The sequence below is a fragment of the Phoenix dactylifera genome, unplaced genomic scaffold (assembly GCF_009389715.1).
Source record: "Phoenix dactylifera cultivar Barhee BC4 unplaced genomic scaffold, palm_55x_up_171113_PBpolish2nd_filt_p 000051F, whole genome shotgun sequence".
NCBI lineage: Eukaryota > Viridiplantae > Streptophyta > Magnoliopsida > Arecales > Arecaceae > Phoenix > Phoenix dactylifera.
The window spans coordinates 648,160-673,213 of NW_024067670.1; the positions used below are offsets into that span (position 1 = coordinate 648,160).

The following is a 25,054-nucleotide window of genomic DNA, read 5'->3' on the forward strand; positions in this document are numbered from 1 at the left end:
TTAGGTGAGAAATATGCTCGGTGGCGGTTCCGTCCGAATATTCCCGTCAGCACCTATCCACCACTACTTTTCAGATCATCATCACAGCTATCGCCTTCTCGTCCCTTCAACGGCTAGATGTCCACCCAAATTTCCAGCACACCATCCGCATCAAAACCCACCAAACCCTGATCGGACGGCTCCCAGGATCTCACTTTTCGTATTCCGCGTTACACGATCTCTTTTAACTGCTCCCACTGCGCCCTGTGCCCCTGACGCGCATGTTAGCCACTCCTATTTTTCTTTTGTTAAATTGAACGAAGGCTACCATTAATTAAACAAAGGGGCGACGATCCGGAGGAAATCGCTCGGTCTTCTTATCGAGATTTTAAAAGGCAAGTAATTGCTAGCGAGCGAAGGATGGAAAGAGACCGAGGAAAGATCAGATCGATCGATTCGATTATTTCCTCTTAGACTTCGATTCCTTTTCTTCGTTCCGAAGAGACGCGGATTGGAGGATTCTTTCTGTTGTTGGATCTTTGTTGCTGTTAATAAACACAAGAAAGGAGGAGGAGAAGAAGGGAGAGAGAAGAAGGGAGGGAGGGAGGGGGGAGGAGAGATGAAAGGGAGGGTAGATAGGGTTAGGGTATCGAAGGCGCGGCTTGGCGGGGAGAGGGGCTCGCCGTCGGTGGGAGCGGAGCTCCGGCAGGCGTCGTCGCAGACCGTCCGTCTTGGCCGAGTCCAGCCCCAGGCACCCACCCACCGCACGATCTACTGCAACGATCGCGAGGCCAACCTTCCCGTCCGGTTCAAGGTCAGCCACGCCCGTCAGATCTAATTTCTTATCTGTTATTTTTAAGAAGTCATGAGGTGGATGAGCCTTATTTCTGTTTATGAATGATTGGTTGTCACTCCAATTTAGTTGGATATTTGATATTATGAACCGATTCAAACTTGTGGTTATCTTTCACAAGAAAAAAATAGAAAAGGAAAAAGAATTGGATGCTTTTCACCTCAAAATGTTTCCAGTTTGTGTTAATCAGACTTGCGGTTATCTTTGAATCCATGTGTTACTAGATTTTAATCGACCGTATCTCATAATAGACAATTTCTTTGGTAATAGAAAAAGAAGAAAAATCAGCTCAATAATATTAATTTGCTTCCAAAAGCATTAATTTCAGCAGAAATCTGTGTCACTTATGCTTTCTAACATTGAAACAAAGGAATAGTGGGTAGACCCCTTGGTTTTAATGTTAATTATTGGTTTAGATGAATGTTTCCAACTTATAGAATCAACAGCAGCAGAGACCGAGTTCAAAGAGTATCCTCCACTATCGGTATTTTCGTTGGCATCTAATGAAGTCAACAGTTTAGAGAATTGACCATACACTGACTCTTTATTATGATAAAAGATATTTCTGTTCAGGAAGAGTAAGGGAAGAAAAATACCGAAAAGCTGTTCTTTCACTCCTTGCAGATATGCTACCGAAATCTGCAGCTAAATGAGATTAGTAGAATGAGCGTTCAAGTCTTTAGAACTCAGAAGTAATATCTAGCAATCTTAGATGTTAGGAAGTAGGAACACTTTCCTTCAAGAAGCAAACCTAGTTTTAGTCAATAAACCTTCGACACTTGAGTAAGATATGGTTAGTAGATTTGGCATCACTTTTCGGAATTTAACAGTTTGGACAATTCAATTGTCAAGTGATCAAGTGTAAGTTGACGATGCCTTGAGTCACCAGGAAAATGCAATAGTTTGAATAAAAAATAACGCTTCCATACCAGACTGTTGAGTCTCAAACCACTACTGAATATTTTGATTAGACTATTAAATAGTGTGCATAGGCTAGAAAAGTTAGTTTTACACCTTTAGCCATATATATTGATACTGAGAGCGCAAAAGCCTTAGTCTATTGTGCATGAGTATCCCTGAGAAGCTCGAATCTACTTGCAATGGAAAGCAACTTCTTGGTGACTTTGATCAAAGTCTGAAGTACATGGTGCGGGGGCGTGCTGGTCATATACCAGCATGGTACTTGCTGCAGTATAGCTCTGTATTGACTCAAGGTTTGTTGATAGGCATCATGTCACAGTAGGTACTGATGCACATATTAGTATGCCATGGTATGTTCTTGTAGTCAGTTCTTTAGACCTTGCTTTCTGTTACATGTCATATTGGATTGACGAGAGGAACACGGTCTTGATCCTTGATCTAGTGAGACGACAATGGATGGCCCAATACTAAAACAGAAGGCAAGATTATTGAATATCCAAAAATCCAAACAAGTGATTTGGATTCTTGTACTAGGTCCTAAGAAAATTTTTGCTCTTCTCTTAATTATTTTGGAGACTAGTCATCGGAAAGGAGCTAAATTATGAAACAAAAGTTCCAGACAGATGGAGTGTGTGAAGAATTTTCTGAAAATACAAGGAGACTGTTGGCAAAATAAGATGACTAGCTGGAGGAGTCTTATTGGTAGAAAAGAACTAATGAGACCACTGTAGAGATTACCAAAGAAAAAGTGAAATTTTCAATAAGAACCGGCAAAAGATATGGACTTATGAGTTACCTAGGTATAGGCCTTCACCACTCATACAGGAACATGCTGGGAAACCATAGATGAGTGGAGACAAATGAGAGCCAAGATATTTATTCATATAGTTGAACAACACTTCACGAAAACCCATGAATCTCAATACATGCCAAGGCAATCTTTTTTTTTCATAGACTCAGGCTTTACAAAGATCAAATATTCTTTAACAAAACATATTCATAATTATGGTCTGTTGTGCTAGTATTGATTGTCTGGCGGCACAGGTCGGTATAGGCCCGTGCCGTGCCATGCCGAGCCTGTATCGACACAGTAGAGGAGGCGGGGGAGAGGGTGAACAAGAGTGAGGAAAAGAGAGAGAAGGGGGAGAGAGGGAGGGAGGCCGGTGGAGGCTGGCTCTTAGGTATTAGGTAGAGGCTGCAACCATTCTCCTATTTTGTTCGAAATAGAGTTCCGACCGCTAAAATCTTCACGATTTTGAAGCGAAGTTTGAGTTATAACAGCCGGACCTTTGTTTCGAACAAAATAGAGAAACAACCATGGCCTCCGCCTGCTGCCCTCCGCCGGCCTTTCGCCGGCCTTCCTCCCTCTGCCTCCCCCCCCTCCCCCCGCTCGCGCTTTTTTACTTCTCCATTTCGCCCTCCGATAATAGTGTCATTTTCGTTGCCAAAACCATCCCAGTCCGCCGCCGGGACGGCTCGGTACGATCGAAACCGCCTGATTTGGGATGGTTCCGCCGACCCTGCTCATAATTCAATGTCCTAACTAGCTAATAAGCATATGAAATATAGTCTATGATGGATTTATCCTCATAAACTTAGCATAATTAGGATAAAATAACTTATGTAGAATAGTCTAGAGCCTTACAGCCAAAAGCCATTTAGAAGGTTTTGTACATATAATTGTGAAAAAACAGTAGGTCTACAATTACAAAGATGAGAGTCTTCTTAGACTCTGGAAGCAACTTGATTAGTGTGGTTACACTCTTTTAAGTAACTTGTCTTTTGAGAAAAATACTTAATTGCTGGAAACATCCTTTTCTGATGGCAAGGATTAGTTTTACAAGCGTTTTGCTCTTGCATTCTAATAGCCTACATGATACCCTGGAATCTTGATGATACAGAGAAAGTACATATCAAACATGTAATTTAAGTATTCTATTTTTTAAATTTATATAAATCTTTGGATACTTATTGAGTATGCTTTTTATATTGCCGAAATATATATAAAAGTGAGAGTGAGGCGTTCTCTCCCCTCTTTTTTTTTAATGTTGATATATTAATTAGTATGATTAATTTTACCTTGTCATTTTGATATTGTTGTGTAGTTTATGGATCTGAATGATGACCAAATGGTGAAGTTTGTGAATGTTGATACTATATTGAGATGATTAGTTTTTCTTAATGGATGCTTTTCATTATTATCGTGCATTTGCATGTGCTTGCAATAGAAAAAAAATAATGATGTCTTTGACATTGTATCTAAAAAGCAATACTAGCTAAAAACATAACAAAAATGCAATAATTAGAAACTTTAGAAAACTAAAAATTTAATAATATATAAAAGTCAAATTCCATGAAAAATGATAAAATTGATAACTGACATTAAGTCAAACTCCAGTTTTTATATGCTCCAAAAATGGTAGAAGTATAAAATGTAATGTTTTTGGGTAAAAGAATCAATATTTACTGTAGAAATCTAATTTAATACCCTTCGAAAATATGCTAATGATCCTTCTCAAAAAGAAGAAAAAACCAACGAAATGCAGCATTTATACAAGTCATAGTGGATAGGGCTGTGGATAAAACATATTTATATAACTACATGGAAAAGAAAAAATTCAGCTAGACTATGAGCAAGTAAATGTCTTTCTCATTACCATTGTGAGTTCTCATTTATTGGTAAGCTCAACTACTTAGCAATAAAAAAAATTGTTTAAAATAAGCAGTGGTGGCTAATTAATTTCTTAATTTAAATCCCCTGGTATCTTTGACACTCTTATGGCTATGAAGTGCTCTTATGGTTTATAGCCCAACTCAACTTGCATTGGTCGAAATGTACCCTTTTTTGGTATTTAATGAACCACAGTTGCTACCTTGTTACTAAATACTCAAATGCATAGAACCGAAAAATCAATCCATGTTGGGATTAAAGAAAAATAATGTTCATGTAAATTCGTGACCTTGTAACAAAAGGTGCACCCTTTGTCTTATGACATGCAAAAGAGGAGAAAGATGAGCAAAGAAAGGGGAAGAAAATAGCACAGGTAATAAAAATCAAAGAACTAATGAATAGACAACGAAGTAGAAAGATGCATAGAATTAGAGTTGGTGAGTCTCTAGAGGAATTAGAATTGGAGTGTATCACTTAATATACATATAATTTTCTATATTTTATTAAGTATCAAGCTTAGAAATTCTGGAGTAAGCTTGGACTTGGCCCAGAATATAACTGTGCCCTAAAATTTGGATTTAGACTAGCTTAAGGGGCTGGAACTGCTTATGCCTACCCAACTATCATATTGGGCCGGTTGGGCAGCCCACCGAGTTCTAGTCAGTGGCTGCTAAGAATGCTGTTAGTAATGACTTTTTTGAATACCTGGAGCGCCTGGGTGCTGATTTGAAGTGGTAATGAGGGTGTTTTTTGTAGGGAGGGCATGAACTACACATCATTTGAAATTATGTAGTTTTGAGTTCTTGTTTCAAGGTAAATGACTCAAAAATGCTCAAATTTATTTCTTAACTTAGTGATGCCAAATTCGACTTCAGCGTGGAGGCTTCTAAGTCAAGTTCCTTGTGGGAGAGTATGACATTCATGCTAGCTTACTCAAAAAGAGGGCTACCTGAGTAATATTTCATTGATAACTATTGTAAACTATATCATGATGGTATCTCTTTTGGAAAGATAATAAGAACAAAGAAAGCTCACATTTCATGAAAGTGTGAAGGAAACCTTGGGTTGAATCTTTGGTCTGTTTTGGCTCTCAAGAGTTGCTTAGGTCAGTGAACAATCCCAGGAACAGAAAACACTTTTTAATCCCAATGCAAGAGTCGTGTATTCCTAGTGCAATGAATGGCTCTTCGCTGTTTCCCGCTGAGAGATCAGGATAGAAAAAGGAATGCTTTAACTACGTTGAATGGAATTGTTCCCCTCTCTTCATTGTTTAAAATCAGATAGGGTTGAGTCGGGTCAGCCAATTATGGGCGCCTAACCATGACCCAATTTCAACATCTCCAAATCAACATGATAGACGTGACATTGCTCAATCAAATTATAAGAATCCTCAATATTTGTATCTCTAGAATACGTTCATACCGACAAATGTGTCGTGCTACCTGCGAGCACACCTATAGTTGGAAGTTTAATATTTGGGAGCTCTATATATGCACCTATTAGGGATGAGATAGCAACTACTATCCAAAAGAAAAGTATCTTACTATTCCCTAGATCCATTTTGTTACATCCTTCTAAGTATCTCTGATCCCTCTAAAAAGAGCTATATTTTGACTTCTTTTGCCCCATATGTATCCAGCATTATGTCCAAGCCACAACAAACGTAACATAACTGGTTGACCAGTGAATGCACACAATGGATGTAAAACAAAATGATGTTTTTTTCGCCCTTGTGCCACTTAGATTTAGATCATCTTCTTTCCTAAACATGTCCCATAAAACCAAATGACCTGCCATTGTAGTAACATGCTAAACTTGCGACCACTAATCTGCCTTTTCACAATACATTCAAAGGTCACATATGGCATAGAATGAGGCTAGATCTACCTCAAGGGTCTCATATAGTGAGGAAGCAAGGATCCATTCACTCACTTCCCTTTGTTGGTCACCCGAGCACATGTGGCATGAATCACATGCTACAGTATTATCTCTCCTCCAACAAGCGCATTTCATGCTATAGTGTCCCATATAGATCTTGGTTCAATTGCTACCTAGCACCTAACCCAAGTCCTCAATGTTTTCACCATCTTTAGGACCAACTAAGTTCTCGCGTCTAGGTTTATACAGGTTATATGGATTGTAGGGCATCTATATCGGCCTTTGTATCATCATCATCAGGGCCTCATCTTGATCAAACTATCAAGGCAACTTTTTATTTAAGATATGCAACCTCCCAGAATGCATTTGCTTAAATTGTCTCATCTATGTGTGCTCCTTGGGTGCCAGAGGTGATCGCCCATGTGAGAGGGCCAATCTTAACTTGTTTGACGTAGCTTCTATTTTTTGTATATATATGTGTATTGGTTCTCTCATACATTTTTTCATTCACATATATTATCAATAAATTAATGATGAAACATTTTTAAAAATATATAAAATAAACATCATTAGTTAATTGATAATGACATGAATACAATGTATAATTATTACAATGGTCCAAAATTGAAATAGACATACATCATAGTCTACGAAGCCTACTGATCTTACATGTGACTGGTGCACATCTATAGGGATAGGTACAGTGAGGAGATCTGCAACAATCCAATACATAGAAATATGTTGTAGGATCACTTCTTTCTGTGCTACAATATCTCTTATGGAGCTATACTTGGTATTTAATATGTTTGGTCTTGCAATAATACTTTGGATCCTTTGTGTAGGCAACAACTGCCTGACTATCACAATATACTGTTACTGGTTTTGTAGCATCAATAACAACTCCTAAATATTGCAGGTATCTTCTAAGTCAAATAGCCTTCTGCATTATAGCTGAAGATGCTACAAACTCAGCCTCCCTCATAGAAAAATGCCGTACCTGCTTTCTTTCTGCTAATCCAAGAGATGGTGCCATGATTAAGCAAGAAAACATACCCTAAAATCAATTTACACTCATCCAGTTATCCACCCCAATCAGCATTTGTGTAACCTACTAAGCACAAATCACCTGCTTGATAATGTAGGGAATATTCTGTAGTGCCTCTGAGATATCTCATTATCCTCTTGAGCACTTTCCAATATGCTAGTCCTGGATTTGATTAATATTAGCTTATCCCACAGTGAATCAAAGATCGTGCCTATTACCCATCATATATATATATATATATATATATACACATATACATATATTAGGCTTCCAATAACACTAGAATAGGGAACTCTTATCATTTGTCTCTCTTCTTCTATAGTCTTACGATGCATTTTGAGATTTAGACCTTTGCTTGCCACCTTTTGTTGGTGGTGGTCACCATAATATGATGGTTGAACTCCTGCTTTTAATCCTTCCACAATGTTGGAGTTCCATGATCACCAATTGACAGTTACAGTTGTTGAGATGCTTTCTACTTGCTTTGGAAGATGTGATTTGCGCGGGTCTTTCCTCCGTAGGGCAGGGATGTACCTTGCCTATTGCCATTAGTAACTATTAAAGTTAAAAGATAACAAAGAGGAATTAAAGTAAGAACCTAATGTATTACTATTATCTATTACTGATACTCATAAAAAAAATAACCAACCTGATTGGGTTGGTGAGGAAGAAGGCAAAGGATCCCACCCCTCCTTTCCCAAGTTAAAATCCATGCAGAAAGGAGAAAATAAAGACTTTGGAAACCAAAAATATGATCAAGTAAGATGAAATAAACTAGGGGTAGATGCGAAAAAAGCAAAAATATTATAAAAACCTAAGAAGAAAGAAAGACAAGGGAAAGGGAAAAAAGACTTCCTTGAATTGATAAGCTTGTATCGTCCGGTGCTCCTCACACGAATGTTTGTTTTTTTTTTTTTTCCGCTAGAGCACACAAACCTTTGTTTTATCACAGACATAGAAAAAATATTTTATTATTTAGGCTTATTTGAGAAACATGCTAGCCTTGCTCCGGTGAGAATCCTTAGTTTTCTTTTGATGTTGTAAGCCATGGGGAGTGGGGGTCTGTCTATAGGTGCTCAAGGGCTGTTAGATTTCATCCCTTTCCAATGTCAGACTAAAAGCCGGGTACAAGACATGCTAGGTTGTTTTCCTGAGTTTGGAAAAAGGTTAGGGTTAGAAAACCTCTTGAGCCCATCCACATCATCCTAAGTTATTCCTATTTCAAAATAGAGACTTTTGACCAAAATACCTTGTTTGCATTCTGCATGTCATTCATTTGATTGACCATAACTTTCTATTTCAAATTCAATATTGATTTCTCCAAAATGCTTTGGACTCTTATTTGATGCTTAAAACAAGATACGATATTGACCAGTTTGGACACAAAAATTATGAATGAATTTTAAAATGTGACAAGGTGTTATGTGAGACTGGTGTGGACCAGTCATGTGATTTGCACATTGAAAAGGGAACCCACTAAAATTCATTAGGGCCTGTTTGGATGAATAGGCAAAAATTTCTCCAGAATTTCAAAAACTATGGAAATCGAGTGATGCTGCAAGAGGATCCCCTGTCAAAAACTATCACGGATTCTCTAGTAACTGCTTTTGGGCTGATTCTAGGACATTATATGGAAAAATTCATTGCATCTAAAGGTAATTATTTGAAGATTGTTGTTATGGATTAAGTCCAGGAAAACTAGGCGTTATCAACTAGCTGTTGTAAATTAGTTGGTTTAAATTAGTCTGTGGAAATAAAATATTCAGTATGTAAATTACCATGAAACAAAATATTTCTTACTGACATGGTGATTTATATTTTTAAGGCTCTTATTTGATGAAATGAATATTGACAGAGTATATTAATACAAATATTTTCAGAGTGGAGTGATCATTTAAGTGGATAATAGATTTTTCAAAAAAATGTTGGATAAATAGTTAAAGAACAGTCATTTAAATGTTAAATATTTGTCACGTGTATATGTATTACATAAATGTCAGATTGACAGCCGTAGAATGACCACTAATGGCTGCTTTCTTAGAACTTATTCAAAAATACAAATCTATCCTTGGTTATTTACCAATACTTATTTAGCTGAAGCCTTATCAATTACTAGATTCTAGTTGAAATCATCTATTAGGAACTATGAGTCTTTTTGATGAACAACACATTCTCCACATTCTCCACATTCTCCAAGTGGTTTCAATAATTCTTGTTATGGACCGTCTTGGAGTGGTTGCCCATTTTAGTGCCTCCTTCCATGGCTATGTTGGTTGTTAACTCCAAGATTAAGAAAGAAATGGTTGTATCTAAAACAATTTATAGAGAGGAATGATTCTGGGATTCATCTCGTGCTGCCTTCTGCCTCTAACCTTCTTTCGTCTTCAGCTCTTGCTCCAAACTGAACCTGTGTGCATGAGAGGGAGAGAGAGGGAGCGAGAACATGAAGGTTATCTCCTGAAGAAGGGAAGGGTGAGGGGCAGATTATAGTTTTTAGATGCTTCTAAGGTAGGGCGATGGGGTGTGCGTTAATGCATGAGAAACATAGGAAAAAATAAATGGCTCTGAGTAGATTCTTTCCCTTCCATGGAATGCTGCTTTTACCATGGTCTATTTGACCTGAAAGATGATTCCCAAACAACAGTCAGGAATCATTGATTACATGGTCTCTAATTCCTTGGAATGCTGCTTTTACCATGGTCTATTTGACCAAGGTTTTTAGGTGGATCCAAAACTAGCCTTTAATTCCAAAAGAATTCCAAAGAAGTATTTGATGATCTCAAGTGCATCTTGATTATGTCGTGTGGCCAAAACTGTGCTGCCAGCTATCTACAAATGGTAAATTCTAAATTTTCAGTCAAACAATACTATCACATTGTTGCTTAATCATCAAAAAAATTGCTAATCAAATATCTAATTAATATCAATCTATTAATAAAATAATAAATCAAGCAAGAAACTCTACTTAGATAATATTGCTAGATAATAGGAATCAAACTAAAGGAAAATTATGTTGACACCAAACAATATATAGCAATGCGAGCAGTCATGCTTGTAAGCTGCGTATAGTTTAAGGTAGTCTTGCTTATCTAAAGAACAAACACATGCACTTAATAGTGAGAATCTTTTAGACTAGAGTAATGCATCCATTTTGGAATCTTCCCAAAATTTCAAACCTTCACTTTTCTTCCTAAGTGTTTCTTTACTACAAGTGTTTCTAAGGTAATCTGCTTCCTTGCACTTGCACATGCTTCCTATTCTAGCAACAAAGGACATGCATTGATATAATAAACTTAATAAAGCTCCATGCTTCCAATATATATTTATGCTTATGGATGCCTATGCCACTGTGTTAATGGATGCCTGTGCTGTTGTATCTCCTCCTTGGGGTATTAGCGTCCTTCACAGCATTATTTATGTTGATACGATTAGTTGTTCCTGTGATCATATCCTTCTTTCTTATTTTGGAGTGACTATGTGACTGTAGCTACTCTGTTATCTTTTTACAGCAAACATCATTGTTATGTACATGTAATATCATTTATGGCACATTATTAAATGTAGAAGCTGAATCTGTTGGTTGAAGTTGACCATCACTTAGTTTAACACTGCTAGAAGGCAGCAAGCCTCTCTCATTCTCTCTCACTCTCTCTCAAATGGCAAATGAACTTTCAAGTACATGACAAGTTACAATCCTCACAACTTAGTGGACATAGTACCCATCCAATCATCCTCAAAACTATATTGTATCATAGCACCAGACTCCAATTAGCTATCTGTTTTCTGCATCGATAAGATAGCAAGCTCCTTACATGCCCCTTACATTATTTTTTTCCAGGGGAATTCCATATCGACTACAAAATACAACATTCTGACCTTTATACCAAAAGGGTTGTTTGAACAGGTAATTCAGATATCAACCTTTTGATAACAATTCCTTTTAATACTTTCTTGTGAATATAAAATTTTTCCCTTCGTATTCAAATTGTTAACTTTTTGTCTCTGAAAAATACTGTATTTGCACTGACAGTTCAGGCGGGTGGCTAACCTGTACTTCCTTATGATTTCAGTCTTATCTACTACACCAATCAGGTATGCTTTAGTTTCAGGTTAAGGTGTGGAAAATATAGTTTTATTCTAAATCTAAAGTTTTTTGAGGTCTGAATCATAACTTGTTAGAAAAGAGTTAATGACTATAGTGTTAGTGGATCACAAAATTAAGTGATGGCAACCTTTATTTTGGATATTCTTGGCATTTTACTTAAGATACTCATTTTCTTGCAGTCCGGTTTCTCCCATAACAAATGTTCTTCCACTCAGTCTAGTGCTTTTGGTCTCTCTTGTTAAGGAGGCTTTTGAGGACTGGGTTAGTAACACTAGCGGTTATTCAAATTTTAGCATTCTATTTATCTTTTCATCAAAAGTTTCATATTGCAGTTCATTTTTCAATTTTAATCTGATTTTTTTGGCAATTGTTAAAACAGAAGCGTTTCCAGAATGATACATCAATTAATAGTACCCCTATTGATGTATTGCAAGGTCAAAGATGGGAAAGTATTCCCTGGAAGAAGCTGCAGGTCGGAGACTTGGTGAGGGTAAGATTTACGGACTTCTCTTTGATGCATGTCATCAATAATTGTGATATCAGGGTAGATAACTACTGTCTGTTGGCTGCCGTTTGAAGAATTGGAGAATGGTTCTGCCTAATAACATTATAAGATTTGGGTTGCTCTTGTGTAAGGTGCTGAGAGTCCATCTAGTTTATTTTATGTGCTCCAGAACATAATAGCTAAACTTACTGCGTGCAAAACTTTTTCGCCAAATCAATGGGGGCTTGGCCGTTGAGTACATTTTGTGACTATTTCCTGCACAAATTTAGAATGCTGTATCATCCTGATAATATTCCTAGAATTTCTAAAAATTCATAGTTTTCTTGAATCAATCATGTTTTTGCTTGTTTATCAAGCAATGCTTCCTTGTTCAGCTTTTGACTTGTAGCAGACACTGGTTATCTATGTTTCGTTAAGTAAAATATCTTATGTCATGTTTTCTTTATTTCTTTTTTTTTTATATGTAATAGAGATATAACATTGGAAGTTAATGTAACAGGAGCACAATGGAATAGAAAAACTGTTATCCTTTGATTACATTCATGGTTACTACCTTCTATATAAAGAACAAATCTGGGAATCTAACAAGAAAAGTTCGTTGCTTTGCTTTGCTTTTCTATAAGTCACTAATTCAGCAAGATCTGCTTTTTGCTCCTTAGTTACTTCTGCTCCACTACTTTTCAAATTTTATGTTCAGATTTCTTGCCGGAATCTATAGTTGCTGGTTAAAATGAATTTCAATTTGTGGCACATTATTAGTTATAGTAGGTCAATTACCTTATAGTCTATGCAATGAGTAAAATGCAATGATGTTCATGCATCACATGCGTGAACCTAAACAAAAGATATTGCTATAAACGTCCCTTCACATGAAAGGCTTTTTAAATTTACCTTCTGTTCTTTAGTTGTTCTCTGGGTGACCCCTTCAGTCACTCTTTAATGGTGGTTCACATGATATGATAATGAGGAACTCTTATTAATAAAGAATATAAAGCATTAAATATTATTTCTAATACAAACTAGGAATAAAAATCTGGTGTTTCTTGTTCTTGCCAACTAGGCGTCAGCATCATATGCATGCTTTACCATTCTCTGTCAAAGTCTTGGCAGCTGGCACACATCACCATGGAAAAGATAGAGAAGTCTGTATAAGGATTCACAGCATATAATTTGAAAACAACATGCAAATGTGTTTGTACATTAACAACTCCAATAAGCTTACAGTTCATGATAAAAATTGCAGGGAGCTAATAACCATGTTTACATGGATGCACGTGTTGTACGCATAATCAATATATATCTCTTACACTGGTTGTTCCATTAACTGTTTATATATTATGATTAGTTGATTTAAAATGTGATATGATGATGAACAAAAATAATTTATATCATGTCAAATTCATAAATTAAGGCTCAAAGTCAAAATACTAAATGCAAAAAGATAAACAAATTAACGGGGAAAAGCTCCTAGTTGTCTTGCATAGAACTTTAGTTGCTAGATCTGGGAGCGGGTGTTGATGTGGGGAAGCAGACATTTTAGTAACATTTTTATTGAGTAAATGCTTAAAAACAGGTCCGCATTCAAGTTCCAAGAAGTCTTGGAAATGAGTGCATTAACCTAGCTAGAAGATTTTGATTACTAAGCATGGAACAATGTTGCTTTGGGATTGTTGGGCTTAGATTATAATCAAGAAACGTGCAGAAGCTGTACTACTTGTATTTGTGCCATTATGTATCTTATTATGTATTATCTTGATTTTTAACCTTTAAACCATTACTGAATGATAATTTATATTGTGCTCAACATACATAGTGGGATTTGATATAAGAAAAGCTGAAAAGTGTGGTGATTAGCTCCAGCCTATCCATATACTTAGGATGGTTGCTTATATGCTTAAAATGGAAAAGTAAGGTATGATCTAGTACCATGTTGTATTGACTTCTAGTGGTTGCATTGTTTTGATTAAGATTTACCGTCTCGGTGTCGGACTCCGTATTGGTGCCACACTAGTATAGTGTCGGTACGGTATGAAATTTTTTGGACGTACCGATACTTGGTACGCCATCTGTACTGGGTACCGGTACCGAATTGGTATGGTACTGTACGCTTTATACTGCCCGATTCGGGCCGGTACAGCGTACCATGGTTTCGATACACATCAATATAGGTTGACATTGGTGATATGAATTGGCAGTGGTACACATGATGCATCCTATATTGATCTATGCCTTCACATGTATTGCAAACATGAAATGATTTAAGCTGGAATTATAATTCTTGCAAACACTCATAAGTATTGTCGTACCGGTTGGCATTGGTGTGTACCGACCATACCACGCGGTACCGAACTACTGCATGGTATGGAGGGCGCACTGAGTCTTGGTATGCCGAACTGGCTCCCATACCGAGTGTACCAATATAGTAATAGGATGGTACCGGTATGTGGGGTCCATTACCGACATGGCGAACGTTGACTCAATGTGTTGAGAAAGTAATTAACTCATTCAAAATCATATCCTAATCAATGTCCTTAATATTAATTAAGCAAAGTATCCTTTGCAACCAACATCACGGAAACAACCTGCAACTTTCTGACATGCATGATTCATGAACCTTTCACTTGAGTTGACATATTGCCACTACCTTTCACCTGAGTTTACATGTTTCCACTTTAACTAGTGGATTTATTAAGCAATTATTTGACAGATATGGCCCCTTAGGTTTGTTGACCAACAATAACTACTCTTGTGAACATCATCTTTTGGCTAGGAAAGGTTACTCTAGTTTGCAATGTACACAGGTGAGTCAACACGTCGTTCTATTATGGATGTGTGAATTATAATTCTTCCACGTGTAATCACAAGATAAACGGCTGCTAAGTTGTCTTACCATAGCTTAGTAGTGCTACTTATAGCAACTAGGAGTGCATTGTTGTGTTCTCTTATACCTACTTGAAGCATAACATTTAATGTTCTGCAGTCTTGCCTCTAGACGTGGCCTTATAGATTATTACACAAACTGCATAAATAACATATATTTATGTGGGATGAATGTTGTTTGTAAATTTGGCATTCTAGTGCATAAATTCCAACAAAACAATTAGAAATGAGACTCAGGATTTGAACAAGCTTAAAGAACAAGTAGAGAATAGCATAAATAGTGCCAAAATGTCATTAAAAATGGATCACAACTTAGTAAATGATAAACTAGAAAGTTATGAGGTATTAGACATTGTGGAATCATTACCTTGAGTAGGAAACACATTTTGTTTTCTAGCCTCAAAACTGTAATTGAATAACTTTCTTCAAAACGGGATTACATGGACTAGTCTTCACCATTGGAAACCCTTCGAAGCATTGTTAAAACTAGGTAAAAGGAATCATAACCATCTTCCTTGGCATACATCATACAAAGAAGAAAACCTTAAGTTTTATTAAATTATTCATATGGATTTTAACAACTGGAGTCCAAATGTTAGATAGACTTAAAATGGTGGTTTCAATTTAGTCTCTTTTCACTTCTGTTTCTATTGAGGATTCCTAGAAAATTTGAACCATAATTTATGCCCTCGTAGGACCGAAATTGAAAAACCATGTAGCTTATCTTATCCTTAACACCCCTTGTCCATTTATGGGGTTAAATTCATGCTTCATAGCATGATACATCTAGGTATGTATTTGCATATTCTCATTCCTTGACATTAATAGTCCTTTACATGTCTCACATTCCTAACTTAGGCAATCTGGTTAGAGTGGAGCTTGTGAACCTAGATCAATTTGAAGAAAGGTGAATCTGCCTTGCTGATTATGTTGCCTATGCTCATGTGCACTTGGAGAAAGCCTCCAAAATTACTTAATCTGAAGTAGTTTAATTAAATGGACAAGAGTTTGATGAGGGAATTGCAATTGCTTTTGTGGTACAAAATTAAAAGTTCAAGAGTGAACTTGGTAAAGAATCTCCAAAAAAGATATCCAGTTGAATATGTAATATTGGACTTCTTTTATTTGTAGGTAATGAGGTCTTGCTACTATAGTAGAGTCCTCACTTAAAGAGCTATTTTTATGTATCAATATTGGCTGCAAGGTTTTAAGTCCCAATTGGATGGGGGGCATCCCAACTGTCTTATCCCGTTCTGTTCTTGTGGGAAAACGGGATCTGGATAGGTCGAGACTCCGAAACCCATCCATGTGGGGAGAAAAGAAGAAAGAGGAAAGAAAGAAAGGAAGAAAAGATGAAGAAAAGGAAAAAGTGAAAGAAAAAAAGAAGAAAAAGGCAAGTAAGGAAGGGAGAAGAAAAAGAGAGGAAAGAAGGAAGAAGGGGAAGAGAAAATACAAGAAAAAAGAAAAAAATGAAGGGATAAGAAAAAGAAAGAAAAAGAAAAGGAAAGAAAGGAAGGTACAAAAAAGGAAGAAAAGAAAGAAGAAAAAGAAAGAAAGAATGAAAGAAAGGAAAGAACGGGAGAGAGACGGAGGATATCTAATGGGATGGATGATCAAAATTGTTGCTGGGATTAGGCGGGATAGCGGGTTGTCCCGTTCCATGGAAAAATTGGGGCACTCCCATCCCACGGGATTTAAAACCTTGATTGACAGTCTTAAGATTCATTTCCTATTTTGCATCCTCTAGCCATTGCCAACCTATCATAAAAGTTCTCTTATTTATCTTGGTTTGATATCAAGATGTTTAACATGGAAAGTAATATCGCTCCATCAAAAATCTCTTACAATAGCCGTCTTTTCTATGGTGTGACCTTTAATTTCACTTTCTCTATTATATCATCTAAACTCACAAGCAACATCGTACGAGCTTAGAATGCACCTAATCATAGTCGATAGGAAATACCCTTGCAAATCCTCAAAGAAGTAGTGGGTAGCAATTATTGTAATCTTTATGTTTGTTTTTTTGTTTGGCATATCTATTTGTAGCCTCATTATCATGGCACACCATATTATGTCAAATCGGACAGTACAGGGCGTACCGTACCATACTTGTTTGAAACTGGTACGTGGTACGGAGAGTGCCGAATCGGCCTTGCACCGGGCATTTCGATACGGTAACAGGGTGGCACCGGTGTGGGGCTTGGTATCGAGGCGGCATTATTATGGATCTTGTGTTGGTAGGAAGGAAATGATCCTTAGTCCTTACAATAGTTAGGGCTGTTCGTGATGCTTATTTTTTGTTTATTAACATTTCTTGCCACCTTCTATCTAACATTTGCTAAACTACATTGCTTTAGGAAATGTTCAAATTCTTGCATCATTAGAGTTCATCACACCAAAGGAGCTTTTTATCACATGTTGTAACTTGCACTAGAATGTAAAGGAAACCTAGCTCATTTTACCATTTTTTCTTGTGTTGTAACAATTTTTCTTACATTTCCTCCAACCTTTTGCAAAATTTTATTGCTTGAACAGGTGCTTCATTTTGTGTTATTTGCAACACAAGCTTCTATCTTGTTCTTAGGTCATTAAATAGAATATCTCTTAGGGGGTGCTAGTAGGATGGATAGCCTCGACTTATATCTGATTCATACTTAAAGACCACCTTGTTGGGCATGGGTCTCTCTTAAATTAATATTGGACATTGGACATCTAATTCGTTGGATATGAATTTGAGATAATTGGACCTAACTTGACTGAACTTTGACACTGAAAAATATTATTTGAAAATTCTGGATCTAGCTCAAGAAGCACGCCTTGAGCTAGACTCAACCTAGGAGATTTGACTCAACTCAAACCCCCAAGTGATGGGTTTGATCTTGGTCTAATTCTTAGACCTAAAGATGGCCCTAGCTGGACCCAAGTCTAGATTGCTCTACCTAGCCGACTTGTAGTCCTATGGGGTGTTGATTGATGATAAGGCCAGTAAAGGATGAGTTTAAGGGAAGCTTGCACCACTTTAAAGTTGTTTGACTTAAGATAATGGTTGGACAAAAGCAAGGTACGCCATCTCGATATCGGGCTCCATACTGGTGCCACGCTGTGGCATATCAGAAAGCTTGGTATAGAGGCCGGTCGGCGTACCGACACTCTGTATGCCCTCTGTACCGTGTATTGGTGCGGTATGTCCCGTACCGCCCGATTCGGTACAATATGACATTCCATGGACGAGATAAATTTTAGAAAGTGACACTAATGAGTATTTCTGGGTGGTAGAAAAGCAACATCGTATCTTTCTTTAGCAACAATGCTTTGATGTTCTAACTTTATAGGAATTCTCTCAAAACACTGAAGAAGAGATCCTTAAATATTTGAAACCAAGGATTTCTAGCAAGGTTTGCTGTATTGGTATTGGACCACATATTGATACCATATTGTTAGAGTGTTGGTACTTGGTACACTCAGTACGTTGGTCAGTTTGGCGTACTAAGACTTGGTACACCTCCTATATCGAGTCTTGGCTCGGTATTGGTATCGTACGATATGCCTGGTGCGGGATGGTACGCACTAGTATGGCGAACCTGGGTTTCTAGTAAACTTTGGAGCTTTGCTCGGTAGTTTCTAATTATAATCTATTTCTAAGTATAGGCTTGAATTCATAGGGAAATATCACATGGACAAGAAAGTTGAGGTAGACATATTAAATGGTTGAGATTGAGAAGAAATTGCCAAAGTTATACACCAACTCCCAAAGCATTTGTGATAAGTCCGAGAAGATGAACTTAGAGCTTTATGATGAAACTTGAGACGCATGTGTTAAGTAGGTCGTGCTAATGCACTGGAATCCATATTTAAGGGATTTGGGAGATTATATGCAATTATAATGTACATCGGTCATACATAAGACATGAGTGGTACATGTAGCAGCTTCGTATATGTATCTTAAAGAACCATATAAATTTAAGGTATGCGAGACTCTGGGTATTGGTATATGTTCACTTGCTTTATCTGTTGGATCAACATCTTACGTTAGTTTGGTAGGTTATCCTTTTTGCCACCCTCTCATACCTATGTTGAAGTGCTTATTTGTGCAATAGTGCAATATAAAATGTTTCTTAGTACCTCTATTGCAATAACTTTAGCTGAAGCAATTCACATGCTGCTATTATTTCAGATAACAATTGTAGTTGTAAGTTTTGGATGAATGCTTTTGCTTAAAAAAAATAAAGATACATGATTAATGAATTAATGAACAATGAAGGGCTTACAATGGTTATTTATATTTGGAGCAGGTTAAGCAAGATGGGTTTTTCCCTGCTGATTTGCTATTCCTTGCTAGCACAAATCCTGATGGTGTTTGCTACATTGAGGTTTCTTTCAAGGCCTAAATCCTTGAAAATTTGTTTGTTGCTTTTTATATATGATGGTAGCAATGAAAAAAAATCAAATATAGATGTCTATCGGATGCCCTAACTAATTACTACTTTGTGGGTTTTAGACTGCAAATCTTGATGGGGAGACTAATTTGAAGATTAGAAAAGCATTGGAGAGAACATGGGATTATTTGGCTCCTGAGAAAGCTGCTGAATTTAAAGGTTCCTTCATTCTAGTTCAGATGTTTTCTAAAGTTATTTTTGACTTATGCTATGTTCTACACAAGAATACTTTTGAACATACGTTCCAGCTTTTGAATTAGTAGAGAAGTGTTCATTGGCCAAGTTGATCATCAATCTTCATTTAGTGATATGCATTCATGAAAATAAATATTTTAGCAGATGATAAGTCTTTTCCATTGCTTAGAGATGTTGTTTTGATTCCTTTGATAATAGTCATAGTGATGGCGGTTAGATTTGATATAGTAAATTTTAAAACCCACTTCCTACAGTAGTACACTGGATTCTCAAAGCCCTCCATGTCTCTATATGTTTATGTACAATTGTTGCATCCAGTTAGACAAAGAGCTAGTTTAGGTGCCACACCTACTCTCAAAATTGCCTTTTTCTTTCTGCTTGCATATAATTGTTTTTATTCTTTCTATCTCCATAGCTACTTATAGTTGACATTGATCTATCGAAAAATTTCACTTTTAATCAAGTTAATTTTGTTCTTGTAGAGGATAGGTTTTGAGACTCTTTTGCGTAGTTTGTTGAGGTAAACATGTAGAGAAATGTTTGAGGATCTTGGGGATGAGGTTGATTAAGAAGGGGAATGTGGCCATTTTTTGGAAGTGTCTTTAGGGTCTTGCTGAAAGTTGAAACACGAACTCAAAAAAAAGGTCACCACTCATCACGAATGCTATATGATATACAAAAGAGATCTGATTTCTAGCATAGTTAATTGGTTTTTACTGGTATAGATAGATAATTTGAAGTCTTGCCAAGCTTTTTTTTTCCAATTTTTTTGTTTGCTCATCTATACAAAGGCAATGGTTCAAAATAGCGAGCATCAAATTCATGTCTACCATGGGTGGGTACAATATGCATTGTATCTTGTGCCATATTGATAGAGTGTATTAAATATATTTTGAAACAATTTTACCTGCCCTTGGTAGGGCCTATTTTTGCCTTGAGTTTTTTTGTCATTTTCTTTTGTTTTATTGTCCTAATGCTATGCTATTGTAGATATTATGGTAGGAGTATCGCTTTAAGTTCCCTAGTCATGGTGGTTAATTTTATTACATAACATAAGTTGCAATTTAAGTTTACTAAAATGATATATGCGCTAAAATTAATATTTGCAATGCAATTAGGTTACTAGAAATCATTGAGTTAATGAATCATGCCAATGTTTATCATCTGTCAGAATGAAATAGTATATTGCTCGAAATAGTATGAAATTGAACAAGAAAAAGCATATCTTTTGTATTATTGAACAACAACTATAATTTGTTTGACATGGAAAATGGAAATATATTCCCTCAGTTAATTGCCATATGGATTACATGGAGGGCATCTAAATGTTGTCTATGTGGATGGAATCGGGCCAGGTCGGATTTGGCCATTCTTCTGCCTGAGCTCAGCTTGAAACAATTTGTTTTTTGGACTACGATTAGGCCTAAAGATCTTTCAAAATCTCAGCCACAACTTGGGCTTGGCCTCGGGTTGAAACCCAATTGGGCCACCAAAAGTAGCCCGTTTGGGCCAAAAGATTGGTTGTCTTGGGTCTTGCCCTTGGAGTGGCAGGAGTTGTCGTTGAGGAAGGATGCCAACAGCTTGGTGGCCTCTTGCTAGCATTAGTAGGTGTTGAGGTAGTTGATGAACTCCTCAGTGTAGGAGGGGTCGAAGAGAAGGTAGCGGTGGAGAAAGGTCTTAATGGGGATGCTAGGGAAGATGACAAGGGTGAGGTAGGGGGCTAGAGGCGGTTGTGTTGGGTGATAAGGAGTGCATGGATAGCATGGTTGAAGGTGCGACAAGCGATGGTGGGAGGCGTTGTTGGGTAAGGGAGGAGAGGTACATGAGCCAGATTTAGGGCATCTTGTGCATGGTGATGAGGGCTTGCTTGAAGGTGTTGTTAAGGGATTGGAGCTGCTTGGATCAGTGTCCGGTAATGATGGGAGGGTGATGTGAGGGGCTATTATGTCATGTGGAAGTGGGTGGGGAGGTGGAAAGAGGCAATGGATCTAAATCTCGAAGGGAAATAAGGGATAGAAATTAGAGATCAAGGGTTTTAGCCCTTGCCCCCCCCTCAGTCATCCTTAGACTCACTAAACCCAATGAATCGAACTCATCAAAGAGTGACAAGGGTCTAGCTTAGGGCTTGATTGCATATAGGGTTCGATCGTGCCTTGGGCCAGGTTAAGGCTTGGTTCCAAGCTGGCTTCGGGCTTGGTTCCGAGCGAACTTTGGGCCTAATCTTGGGATCCCAGGCTTCGACTTTGGCCCGGGTTAGGACAAGCATTAACCTAAGCTTGGTTCAATCTTTGAGCTCTATGTTTAGGCCCCAACGCAAGCCCAATTGCCTCTATCTAGCCCTTGCACCGACCTAAAGTTAGCTTGGCCCAATAGGCCTCAGGCCAGCTTGGGCCCACTTCTAGCCCAAGTTGTTTGGTCTTAGGTTCACATTGTCTTTTTGGTAGAGTTAGTCTTGATATTGCATCCTATACTTCATGTACCATATAGGGCAAGATTATAGATGCCAGTACCGAACCCAATACTTTTTTTTCCAGTGGAACAATATAGTACCTAATGGGACTGGTAGTGATGGTATGTACCTGATCTGACAAAAAAAAGGGGACATTACCTAGTTATGGTCCTCATGATCTAGGGTTCTAGGAGGGGCGAATTAGGGATAGTCCAAATTTTTGGATAGGGAATTGGTTCATGTTCGGGGGGAATCATTTGGAATTGGATATGTTGTCAGGAAAGTCCAAACAGGCTTGTTCGGTCGCCTTTGTGGGCTGTATAGGATATAAAGTTCAATTAGTAATACTGCCCATTTGGCTAGATTCTCGGATAGTGTTGATCTTGTCATGATGTATTTAATGGGGTCCACCTTGGATATGAACATGGTTTGATGTGCCAAGAGTTAATGCTTGAGCTTTTTGACTGGGAATATAAGCACGAGGCGCATCTTCTCGATAGCCAAGTATTTGTTCTTTGCGTCCACCATCTTTCGGCTTAAATAGTGTAAGACCCTTTCCTGTCCTTCATCATTCTTTTGTGAAAGCAAAGCACCTAAGGATTTGTCCGTAAGGGCTATATAAAAAATGAAAGGTTTTCCTTTCTTTGGAGCTGCTAGGACTTGAGGATTTTACTCAAGGTCATTCTTCGGTTTACCGTCTTTTTTTTCATCAAACATGTTCAAGCTTTCTTAGAAGATTAGTCTTTACTTTAATCTTTATTAGGAGTCCAAACCATCACAAGTGACATTGAAAACCAAACAGAAATAACTCTCTTTTGACTATCTAGATGTCTGTATGGTTGGATGATAGTTCTTCATGTCAGACCTTGTCATCTTTGTTTTTCTTTCATTTTTTGAAGACTAGTTGAAAAATGAAGGATTGCCGATGACTATTGAATTTTAGAATGCTTTCAATCTAAGACTAATTAGATATAGGGAAAATGGTGGCTTGGGAGTTCTGATTGAGTACATGATTGATTGTAGCTTGTCAAGCTCAAAAACTGACGTGCGTGGAATGCAACATGCACAAGAAAGGAAGGAGCAAATGTTAAAGACAATCAAAATTTTATTGATCTTCTTCAACATCTGGAGATGGCATTTCCCCTACATCTATAAGCTGTAATAATTTGAATCCTCAGAAATTATGCCTACTCAGAACCATTAATCTGATTAAATTAACCCTAATCCGTAGAATGAATTTGTAACTAAACAAAAGAAATTGGAAAATAGGGATATCATCTTATGACCTACAAAAGATATGGCTTAAGTAGATCCAAACTAGGGAAAAATTAAATAAGTTCTTAAACTGAAGACTCATCTAATTCAAGTCAGTTCTTTGTTTCATGAGCTATAACTATGACCAATAAGGTATATTGCTCACTTGATTTGCTTAATGACATTTAAGGTTGCACAACTTTTCCTTCACTGCCAAAATCTGCCTTCACCAAAAATCTTGTGCTAATTCTATGTGTTTGTTGTCAATTTGATGGCAATTCATAAAAGTTTGCCTTCGTATGGAATCTTATCAACTCAGGTTATGATCCACAAACCTTTTTATGTTGGAAAAAGGCTTGAATGGTGATGATAGTACAAGCATGGTTCGCCGTACTGGCCAGAACATGGTATGTCGTACCGGCCCGTACCGGCCAGTTCGAACCGGTTCGGGCTGGGACCGGTATCAGATCACTATGGGATCTGGTACCGGGAGCTTTTCATTGGAAAACTGGCTGGTATGACTGCCGTATCGGTACGGACCGGTCCGGGCCGTCACCAATACGCCGACCGGTACGGGTACGGTGTAAAGACCTCATACCATATCGTATCGATAGTGCTAGTGTGGCATTGGTACGGGATCCATGCTTGTACACAATATACACAATGTGTTAAAACTTTCCTGCCTGTTACATTTTTATTTTGTCAATCCTTTCATCACATCCGAAGATATAGTTTTGAGTTTTTTGAGCAAAGGAAATCCTTCTATCTATGCTAACCTATATGTGAATCTGCTATCATGATATACAATCTTCTTGCAAAATGTTTACTCAAATTAGCGTATATTTCTCTTTTGCTTATGGTGTTTTGCATTATTGGTTTTCATCTATTATCTATCTTAATATCCTTAATACATGTGCAGGGGAAATGCAATGTGAACAGCCAAACAATTCACTGTACACCTTTACTGGAAATCTTATCATTGAAAAGCAAACATTGCCTCTTTCTCCAAATCAACTTTTATTAAGAGTGAGTTTCATTACCTTCTTGTTGTTTTCATTGTTTGTCTCATGCTATTCTGGGGCAAGGCAGGTTCCATGATATGGTGCAAAATGTGGGCATGCTTGTCTTAAAGTCAAGAATCATTAGTTGCATTTGTAATATTTGGTTAATCTGTATCATACTTTCTATTGCAAGATACTAGGGTTTTGCCAGATTGAACCTTGTTGATTCCAATCCCATGTTTCAAATAGATGCTCTAGATGGATACTGTAAAATTTTCTAAATAATATATGGCCTTTCTTTTGTTCTATTATTTTTTGTTGATAAAGACATTGAAGTTCTTTTATGTGCCTAAAGGAACTGCATATTAGTCAGAAAGATTGTTCCTGAATCTTGATTGCTACAACTTGTGTATTCTTTTTGCATGATTTCTAGTTTAATCCCACTACTTGGTCTCATCTCATCAGCTGAATTTTGCCATACTATTGAGGAAATTCATTCTCCACTGTAACAAGACCAACTGAACTCTCTTACATGGTAAATTTATAAGTTGTCTATAGCAATGGGGTATTGACTCCACTCTTTCTTGTTAATTAAATGCATTGGCGCCTTTTTGGTTGTAAAAAAATTCATGGAAGCTAAAAAAAGAAAAGTAGGATTCATGATTTGCCGTTCCGGCCTGAACCTGGCATTACGGAGCACATCATACCATATCGGTTTGTTACTGGCATGCGGTACGGGTGGCGTATTGATACTCGGTCGCCGAAAAAATTTTGCACCATACCGTACTAATACTATACTAGTGTGGCACCGATACGAGGTCCGGTTTAGAGACGGCAAACCTTGGTAGATTTTTTTCATGAAAGGAAAATGTTTTTGAGAGA

The 25,054-nt window shown here is 37.4% G+C and overlaps 1 protein-coding gene across 1 annotated transcript in view; it reads left to right on the forward strand.

Annotated features, from left to right (window-relative positions):
* The first annotated feature begins 264 nt into the window (after positions 1–264).
* LOC103716981 (phospholipid-transporting ATPase 3) overlaps positions 265–25,054 on the forward strand; it is a 55,395-nt gene continuing 30,605 nt past the window's right edge. The window contains 8 exon segments of the mRNA XM_008805204.4: positions 265–793; positions 11,186–11,251; positions 11,378–11,439; positions 11,632–11,713; positions 11,832–11,942; positions 19,130–19,207; positions 19,336–19,432; positions 24,091–24,197. Of these exon segments, the coding sequence (XP_008803426.2) occupies positions 599–793; positions 11,186–11,251; positions 11,378–11,439; positions 11,632–11,713; positions 11,832–11,942; positions 19,130–19,207; positions 19,336–19,432; positions 24,091–24,197 (798 nt within the window). The 5' untranslated portion in view covers positions 265–598.